At 36.9% G+C, this 10725-nt stretch overlaps 1 protein-coding gene across 1 annotated transcript in view; it reads left to right on the forward strand.

Moving 5' to 3' along the window:
• The window catches only part of DCK (deoxycytidine kinase), a 60096-nt gene extending 56281 nt beyond the window's left edge, over positions 1-3815 (forward strand). The window contains exon 7 of the mRNA XM_037829936.1: positions 1995-3815. Coding sequence (XP_037685864.1) covers positions 1995-2021 — 27 coding nt within the window. The 3' untranslated portion in view covers positions 2022-3815. The remainder of the gene's footprint in view (positions 1-1994) is intronic.
• The last annotated feature ends 6910 nt before the right edge of the window (positions 3816-10725 follow it).

A 10725-nucleotide genomic window follows, 5' to 3' on the forward strand; every position in this document is an offset into this window, starting at 1 on the left:
GTATCTATTAAGCAATAGCCCTCTTTCCCTGGCTTCTGGTAACCTCTAATCTACTTTCTGTTTCTATGCTTTTACTTGCCCCAGATAGTTCATGTAAGTGGACTCATATAACATTTGTCTTTTGTTTGGCTTATTTCATTCAACATAATGCTTTCAGGGTTCATCCATATTGTTGCATGTATCAGAACTTCATTCCTTTTTTTTTTCCTTCAAAATTTAATGTATATTTATTCTTAATAAATGGAGCATATAAAACTTTTATACTGAATAAATAATATTCATTAAGCCAGAGGAGAGGAGGAATCTACATCTTTTTTTTTTTTTCACTACAGTTATCTTGAAATACAGATGTTGATAATCATCACTGAAAAATCTTTGAAGTTGTATTTCTTTCTTTAGTTGTATTTTTTTCTTTTTTCTCTGTACTGGTAACCATTTCCTTTATCAGTCCATATGCCACCATTTCCATACCTTGATTCATAAAGCAAACTGTGATCAGCTGCTTTCCCGAAGTAGAGCATGACTTTAAACATACAGGAACTTGTACATTACCCTCTTTTTTTGGTGTTTTTTTTTTTCTTTTTCTTCCCCCCCCCCCCCCCACAGAACTTCGTTCCTTTTTGAGGCTGAATAATATTCCATTGTATGTAGACACCACATTTTGTTGATCCATTCATTGGTTGACGGATACTTGGTTGTTTCTACCTTTTGGCAATTGTGAATAATGCTGCTATGAACATCAGTGTACAAGTATCTGTCTGCTTTCATTTCTTTTGGGTATATTTGTAGGAATGCAGTTGCCAGAGCATATGGTAATTCTATGTTTAACTTTTTGAGGAATTGCCATACTTCTCCATAGTGGCTGTACCATTTTATAATCCTACCAACAATGTATAAGGGTTCCAATTTCTCTCTTTTTTTGTCAGTACTTGTAATTTTCTGCTTTTTAATAGTAGTCATCCTAGAGGATATGAAGTGGTATTTCATTGTAGTTTTGATTTGCATTTCTCTCATGACTAATGATGTTGACCATCTTTTCATGTACTTCTTGACCATTTGCATATCTTCTTTGGAGATATGTCTGTTCAAGTCCTTTTCCCATTTTTTATGTGGGTTTTACTTTTTTGTTGTTTAGTTGTACCCGTTTTTAATATACTGAATGTTATACTCATCAGATATGATTGTGCAGATCTCTCTCATTTTTTGGGTTGTCCTTTCATTTTCTTGATAATGTCTTTTGCACAAAAGATTTCAATTTTGTTGACATCCAGTTTGTCAATTTTTTTCTTTTGTTGTTTGTGCTTTTGGTAAAACCACTTTTTATCTAACATCTGTTAGATAAAATAAAACCACTTTTTATCTAACATCTGTTTTGACTACAAATCATCATTTCATATTATAAATTTTTACTTTCATAATAATGCTAGCAAGTGGCTTTCCAATTTAGGGTATTTTCTACAAAAGCAAATACAATTTTTGTCTCAGGAGAATTACTATGTATTCTAGAAATATAGAGAGCAGAGTCTTCTTGCATTGTGGTGTTGCTCAGATGGCTAGGTTCTTTCACTACTTACATGACTTTTTCCCACACACTAACCTTGCAGAGTGCATGATTCAAATTGATGCTGTAGAAAAATTACTAATCTACCTGTCTGAACCTCAGAATTGCTTAAACCATTGCGTTATTAATATTAACGCTAAGGTACAGGTATCAGTGTTTTAGGGTATTTAAATAAAAAGATTATAACATTAGCATTTCTGCTGTTTTAGAACTTTTTCAATCTTAGATGTAAATTTAGTAGTTCCTATAATGACATTTTAGGTCATTCATCTTGTACTACTGAAGTATTTACCATTATATCTTTCTAAAGTAAATGCTTTATGATAGAATTGTCTATATAGTTGGGTCTTCAACTATTAATATGCTTTTAAATGAAGCTGAATATTAGCTATCTTAAATTCATCAAGGAATTAATTTTTTTCCCTCCCCTCAGGTCAAAGAATTTTTGAGCACTCTGTGATCTTGCTGAGGACTTCAGACAGCCACATGGTTCCAGAAACTTCAACTTTGTGTATCTATGAATATACAAGTCTCTCTGGAATGCTCAAGTGTTTAACCATTTTTACTGAAAGAGAAAAAAACTTTTTTAGATGAAACTTATGTGAAAATTTACTGGTAACTTAAATATTATAAAGCAAATGGTAGTGTGTCCTGTATAGATTAGTACAGCTCTTAAAAAATGAAAAGTGGAATTTAAGGAATTCCTAGAATAAGGATTCTGAAATTTTGTTATGTTTTTTGATCAAGTGTCTCTCTTTCTACCTTAATTTATGTTGAAGGTAAGATCAGGTTTAGTATGTAATCACTTCATTGATATTCATTAATGTGTTTATGACACATTTATAGAGGGACGGGTTAGACTTTGTTCCCAGTTTGGTGGTGACATAATCTGTCTTATAAGACCATCTTTTCTCTGCCTTTGTTTCTTCATCTGTGGTATGGGTGAGATTTCTTTCATCCTTTTGCGTGGGATTTTGGCCAATTAAAGAGGAAATGTTTCCGTATTGAAAAGATAGCCGAAAGTTATTACATGAGTATAAAGTTTCAATTTACCTTGAACTTAAAATATCTACATGCTTTCTCCCTTCTCAGACCATTCTTTTCAGATGCAAAATGATTATTGCAGTTAAAAGATTTGTTTAAATTGTGATTGTCCTTCAGTCATTTAAGGTGGATATGTAGTTTTGCCTAAATTTCTTCCCGTTTTTATAGATAATGTTAGTGAGACATAATGAGAGATTAGGTTTTCCATTTTCTCTATTGTCTTGCACTGGGAATGAGTAGTTTTTGTTCATCTTTATAGTAGATTTCATTAGATTTTCTTCTTAACAGTTTGTTTGGTCCCAGTTCTTATTTCTTGCTTCATATTGCTTTCCATATTGTCTGGATTAATTAGGCAGCCTGCTATTTTAAAAGTAAATAAACTCACATTTCTACTCTGAGATTTTTACTACTGTGATCAGTCTTTATAATTTGCTTTGCTTCTCTGTGTTTTTGTGTTAAGTTTTCATTCCTCATTTAAGCGAAATGGTTGGTAAAAATGATCTTGCTTTATATATTACGTATCTTGAAAGTATTATCATTTTTTTTGTTAAGCCTAGAAGGTATATATTATTGGCAAAGAAGACCAAGTAGAAAGATTCCTTTAATAAGACACATACTTAATTACTTATGTGTAAGGTACTAATGTGAATAGTTATACTTTTAAAAATATACATGGATTCATCTTAGGTCTATGTATAATTAAAGAGGTTGGGTTGTTTTTTTTTTAAATTCTCATTTGTGTCGTTACTATGTGCAGTGTTTTTTCTTACCTTTCTAAATAACCTTTTAGAAAAATTCTGTTTTTTGGAAATGTGGGCGAGAGTCACTTTTACTTCAAAACTATTATTTTTCCTTTTAAAGTGTTCTCTTTTCTTTGATTTCTTGTTCAAAGGTAATAATTTAATGGGTTAGTCAGTCCAAATGCACAGATATTTGAAAACGGCACTTAATTTTAAACTGTCTCATTATATTGCATAGGTTTTTTTTGGTTTGTTTTTATTTGGCAAAATGAATTTGTCTACTTAGTTAAATATTTGCTTATTAGATAAGTATAATCTCATGAACTTTGGAGCTACATTCATTGAAATTATTACATCCTTTTAGACTTAAAATTTATTCTACTTTTGAACAAAGCAATTATGAATGTAAATGGTCCATCTAAATTACATTGATTCTCTTTTAAGTAGAGACTTGTAATTAAGTGATTTTTCAGTGGCCCTTTAAAAATGTTTAGTTTGATGACTTTTTTTTTTTCAAGTGTCAAGAATTGAAAAGAAACTAATAAAAATGTATTGTTTATTTGTCATGACTCAAAATCTCTACCAGTGGGATGGACACAAAAGAATTGAACCTGGTGGACTGCATTCTCTTGGGTCCTATCAGCCTTATCACATCATCTACTATATGAGTGGTAGACTACTTTTTATAATTTACTATTCTAGGAAGATAACTAATTGTTCAAGACTTATTTCCCTCATCCAGAATTTTCCCATCTGCTATGCATGAAACTTAGAGCAGTATTTATTAAGCCACCTGGAAATTAGTTCTGTTATATATAAAAGGACAGGGAAGTGTTTAAAAAGGTATAAATCACCATATTACCATCATAAAAACACTAAGTTGCTTAAAGTGTTTACAAATCTTGGGAAACAGTAGCCTTCATCTGAAAAATCTTTCTCTTTTTTGTAATTTTTAATTTTGAATAATTTTAGACTCACAAGTTGCAAAAATATTATAGACAGTTCCTTTGTACCTGTCACCCAGTTTCCCCCAGTGGTAACATCTTGCATCTTATCAAAACCAGGTTCCAGTTTGCTAATGCTGCCGTTTTGCAAAACACCAGAAATGGATTGGCTTTATAAAGGGGGTTTTATTTGGTTACAAAGCTACAGTCCCAAGGCCATAAAAGTGTCCAAACCAAAGCATAATTATGAGTGTACCTTCACTGTAGAAGGCCATTGGCATCTGGAAAACCTCTGTTAGCTGGGAAGGCACATGGCTGGCATTTGTTGCTCCCAGGTTGTGTTTCAAAATGGCATTCTCCAAAATGTCAGGGTCAGCTTTCAACGGCCGTCTTCAAAATGTCTCTCTAAGCTGCAGCTGTGAGCTCCTTCTGTCTGAGCTCTTAATAGGGCTCCAGTAAACTAGTCAAGACCCATGCTGAATGGATGGGGCCACACCTCCATGGAAATAATCTAATCGAAGGTATTACCCATAGTTGGGTGGGTCACATCTCCATGGAAACAACCTAATCCGAAGATGCCAACCTATTCAACCCTAATGTGTCTGCCCCCACAAGATTTCATTAAAGAACATGGTGTTTTGGGGGACATAAATCCAAACCAGCACACTGACATTGGTACGCTGCTAACTAAACTACAGACCTTTATTTTACCAGTTGTATCTCTTCTTAAAAGCTTTAAATGAAACAAACTAACTTGGTATTTTCAGTTTAAGTTGTGAGTCCCCCCTCCAAATTTGATAAAATAATTTGTCTTCTAGGTCATTATGCTCGGAAACATTCTCACCTTACCTCCTAGGAAAATGTATTTTCATAGCTACTTAAGGTCTGCAAAGATTACTTTACTCTTTTCCTACCAGACAACAATTTCCTGCTTGTAACAAAATAATTGTTTATTTCTTAGAGGCATGAGCTATTTCGATTTAGTAATACTTTGGGGGATTTTTGAGGATATCCTAGTAAGGTTGGCTTTTTTTTTTTTTTTTAAAGGATATATTTGTACAATAAATTTGTTTTTTTCTCATCTTCAGATAGATAATTGAATATTGTAAAAGGAAGACAAGTCTGTATAATTTTTTTCCCCTGTATTCTGTGTAGTGCCTTGAAATGTTGTCATTAATTATAAAATGTAAAATTTTAAATGACTTTTTGCCAAAATATGTCTTGAAAAGTTACATTGCTTTTCAGACAATTGCCTTTTTCCCCCTTAGATATTAAGACTTCCCACCCCAAAATACACTAAATAAATATGTAATAAAAAGCAATACTTAAATATTACAGTTTCAGACAAAAACATACTTATTTACTTAACATGACAGTTTGTAGACAGATTATCATTTCTGATAATCTGATAATCCTGAACTGTGCACCAGGTAATTTTGCTTTGCATAGTATATTAAATGAGGGGAATGAAGAGGTTGTGTCGTCTTTGACCCCAGTCTGTTTTGTGTAACTGGTACTGCCATCTCTTTTGAAGTTCCCTAAAGGTGTAGAACTTAATTTTTAAGTACAGTGTGAATATAGAATAGTAAGTTCCCAAAAGGGTGGAAGGTTGGTGGGAAAAAATGGTCCTAAAAGCAGAATGCACCTTCCTTTACACCTCTCCTCCACCAACCACCACCCACTACCAAGGTTTCTTTTCCTCTTTGGTGAGTACAGTAAACCTTTACAATATATTTTATGTACAATCTATATTCACTTTTAGATTATTATTGCTTATAAACTTGTTTTAATTCGTAAAATTTTAGTCTTTTGGTGTGGAATGTATCATGTTTCCTGTTAAAATTAATGCAGAGTTTTTTTTTTAATTTAAAGCTTTTCTCTTAATAGCAGGGTTTGCAGGAATAAATTAAAGTTATTAAGTGACCTTCGATAGGTAATTTGAATTTGATTTACTTTTACCTGCTCCCCCCTGCTTTTTTTAGATCCTCGTGACTGCAACCCTTTAATTGTGTTTAATGAAGTATAAATTCTTAATATGGTGTTGATGTTTTCAGAAAATTTTTTTTCAATGAAGATTTGGATTTGTTTCAGGGATTTTACAACTCCCAGCTGCTTCTCTGGGTATTTAGATTGAATAATACCAATCATTGGGTTTTTATGGGGTAGTACTAGATTATATAATTGTGCTTAACAGGTTGCCAGGAAATCATTGTTCCTGTCAGAATTGAGTCAAATCTCTTAGATTTTAAGTCTCACTCAGACAGAATGTTAAAGGCTATCTTGCAAAACAGTTTGCAATTTACTTAGCAATTATATATACAAAGAAGCTTACAGTTGTTTTTTACTATTCTGTGGCTGTATATGGAGCTCAGACAAGATGATTATTTTCCCAAGAAGAAAGGTTTACTTAACGAAGCCATTATGTAGAAAGTGATTTAGTAACAGGGAGGTGAAACCTGATATTTTGATTGACCCACCTTCTGATACATATCACCTTTTAATGTTATTTGGTATCTGTTCGAAATGTTAGTGGTGTTGCTGCTTCTTTGGTGATGTTGAATATATTTACACATCTATATGGATGTATACATATTGGCAGACACATAGTTTTTACTGTTATTCACTGTTTAAAGTGTAAGATTCAGTCAAATGTAAAGCATCTTCTAGAGCTGCCATTTTGTCCTTGCTGTTGTTATATCAGCTAGGGTGGAATCACTTTACTTTGTTTTAAAAGAGTGAATTTATGCTCCACTTGGCTCAGCAACACTATTTTGATATATTAAACATTGCTTAGAATACTAGCCATCAAATCATTGGCTTGGGAACACTATAGTCAATATGGGCATAAGTTATTTTGCTGATGATTGACATGGATTGTTTAATGGTTTAGTAAATGAAATACACTTGTAAAATATGGTGACTATCTGTTTTTTTTTTTTTTTTTTTTTTTTTTTTGGCTTTTATAAAAAGGGGGTTTATTTGGCTATACAGTTACAGTCTTAAGGCCATAAAGTGTCCAAGATAACACATCAGTAATCAGGTACCTTCACTGGAGGATGGCAAATGGCGTCCGGAAAACCTCTGTTAGCTGGGAAGGCACGTGGCTGGCATCTGCTCCAAAGTTCTGGTTTCAAAATGGCTTTCTCCCGGGATGTTCCTCTCTAGCAAGCTTGCTCCTCTTAAAAACGTCACTCATAGCTGCACTCCGTTCAGTCTCTTTGAGTCAGCATGTTTTATATGGCTCCACTGATCAAGGCCCACCCTGAATGGGTGGGGTCACACCTCCATGGGAGTATCCCACCAAAGTCACCACCCACAGCTGGGTGGGGCACATTCCAAGCAAATCTAACCATCACCAAAACGTCTGCCCCACAAGACCACAAAGATAATGGCATTTGGGGGACACAATACATTCAAACCGGCACAGTAACAAGAGTACTAAAAATGGTTTAGGATTTCTCTGTAGTTCCTTTGTCATCAGGATTTATTCCACTAGGATGTACAATCCAATTTGTTTTAAACTCACGTGAAATAATTCCTCCGTGTAGAGACGCCAACAACTCAATGCATCTAGTTAGGTTCTTTTGTTTCACTTTGCTTCAAGTTTTTAGGGCTGTATCCCATGCCCCGCCCCCTCCACTTTTATTTAACTTTTAGAATATATAAAACATTCAAATGGTTCCATGATCAAAACTATACAAGGTATCTTCAGAAAACCAGCTCATACATAACCCTGCCTCCTCCTTCCACCACAGGGAATCGGGTACCCCATTACCCGATTGGGGTATAGCCTTCTTTTTTCACATAAATATCCACACACCGTTCTCAGAATAAAGTAGCATACTCTACACACAGTTCTGAACCTTCTTTATTTCACTCTCTATACCCTGGAGAGGGCCCTCAGCAGGCTGCAGAGGGCGCTCCGGGGAGACAGACTACAGCTTACTCTCCCATCCCCTACTGATGGACAAGGGGACTCTAAGTCTTCAAAGTGATCTGTGCAAATCCACATTTGACACGATACACCCTTGTTTAAACCTTTTGGGGGCTTCCAGTTAATTTGCAACCTAGCCTGACTCTTGGGCATGACTGGGCTGTGCCCTCCCCTGCTGTCCTCCCTCCCACCCACCCACTGCAGTCAAACCAGCCCCTTCAGAGCCCCCCAAGGGGCTGTGGGCTTTAAGTGGTCCCAGCAGGTCTCTGATGAGGGTCCCAGCAGGCAGGGACCTGAGGAGGCACCCTGCTTCTGCTTACTCTTGTATTCTCAGCAGCTATCACAATGGTTGGTATGCAGCAAGTGCTCAATAGTTGTTTGTTTAATGAATCACTGAATCAACAACCAATCCAGGAATTATCTGTTCCATGAAAGTTTGGCCTAACACCCATCCGTGCCTACTGCCTATTTAAGAGAGAAATCTTTGGCTATTTATTCAATATAGTCAATACAGTCAATACAGATTGTCTACCTCAAAGGTCCAATTTGGTCATCTACATGTTCTTCATAAACTACCCATAGCTTTTCAAATTTATTGTGATCAAGTTGCACATGGTGTGTTGCTGTTTAAAATCTCCGTCTGTGTCCTGACAGCCATTTTGAAAATATTGTGTTCTCATTTCTTCTTATCAGACTTGCCAAAAACAAAACTAGCTTTGCCTCAATTTTCTTTGGGTTAATTTTATTTTTCTGGTTTGAGTGGAAACCTGAATTCATTTATTTTTCATGTTGTCTAATAAATGCACTTAAGGTTATCCACTTTCTTCTGAGAACCGTTTTTGCCTCATTTCTTACTGCCACTCGTTTACACATAGCCTGAAAACAGTTTCTGATCTCCTTTTCAATCCCAGAGCTATGTGTCAAATTATGTTCATCATACTCCCTAACAGGAGCTTGTGCTCGTGAATGGTGGGGTCTGGGACTTGACATTTTCAGCATCAGTGGTGAGTGCATCACAATTTCAAAAGGCCCTTTAGAAACATTTTGTCAACCCTTAAGATGAATTTTAGGGCATTTGAAGGTTAAGATTGAGGATTCCTGGAGTGCACTTAGCCATGATGCTTCACTCCCAATGATGCCATATAATCTACACACCACGCCCATGCAGGCACACGCACCCACACTTAACACCCTACCTGTTCTCAACACGGCATTACAATGCCTCCTTTCATAGGAGTCACATCAAACTCAACAAAGCATCTTACACATGGACATTAGTTTTGAGCATCTCAATATTTAGACAAGTCTAAAAAAGAACTGAAATTATTTTAATGACACTCTTATCTGGAATACAGTTAAAAAAATATTAAATGGTTCTGTTTGCACCATAGTACAAATACTACATGAGAAAATTACATTAGAAAAAAAAATTTTAAGTTGCAAAGGCAGAGATACTGGGAACATCCTGTCATGTGTGTTCCCCTCCATGAAAATAAATTCAATGGCCCAGTTCTCTACTTGGAACATAATTCAGGTAAGATCATTTTTTTAAAACAAGAAAAAGAAACATACATAAAAACGGAGAAAAATTTCAAGTTCAAAATCATTACAAGTTATATTGTTAGGATATGGCAGGCTGCCATCAAGATGGAGGCGAAAACAAACATTTGAACGAGCACTAAGGCAGGTGTGGCCTCAGGCAAGCGAAGGAAGCTTTATCCAGGGAGGTCACAAGGTCCCTGAGGGCGCCTCTGTGACAAGAGGACCAAGGGAGGCTGGGGAACAGTCAGGACCTTTGCTTTTAATCCTGGGAGAAACGTCAGAGAAAGGGGGAATGCAAATTCTGGAAAGAAAGAAGCCCTGCTAAGCGGAAGATGGGTGAGGGAAGCCCCTGGCCAGCCTTCCGAGGCCCCCCAGGTCCCTCCACCGGCCACCCCGGGGAGAGCAGCAGCTCTCCTGGCTGTCACTGCGGGGTGCCTGGTACCCAGGCCACCCAGAACAGCTGCTGCTGGGGGAGGGGGCCTGGCCCAGGCCAAGAACTGCCCTCCATTCCCTACCGGCTCCAGCAGCAAAGCAGGGCTCCCGGGTTTTTTCCGAGGCCAATCGAAGAGCACAAAAGAGCAACGAGGCAGTGGAACGACCCACTGCAGCTCGGTCTTCTAGGCTTCCTTCTACACTCGTGCACAGGTATTCCTTCAGGCTTCTGCTCAGGACATCACAGCCATCCGTGCGGGCTCCACCGACGCCGCTGTGATCGGCCCAGCAAGGCCGGCACCGTGCAGGGACCAGCTTGCCTGGTCTCTGTTTCTCACTCGGATTGTTTTCCAAAGCTGTGCCATCAGAGCCCATCCAGACCCAGACCCACTTCCACTTGTCTCGGTCAAGAGCTGAACCCGGGTCCAGGGCTGGACAGGAAAGCCTCAGGCTTCGGGGGCCACATACTTTTCAGGCCTCTGTCTTTTCCCACTGCCTTATGGAAGCACATAAATCATTCTTAGCTCT

This window comes from Choloepus didactylus, chromosome 3, assembly GCF_015220235.1.
Source record: "Choloepus didactylus isolate mChoDid1 chromosome 3, mChoDid1.pri, whole genome shotgun sequence".
NCBI classification, from domain to species: domain Eukaryota; kingdom Metazoa; phylum Chordata; class Mammalia; order Pilosa; family Megalonychidae; genus Choloepus; species Choloepus didactylus.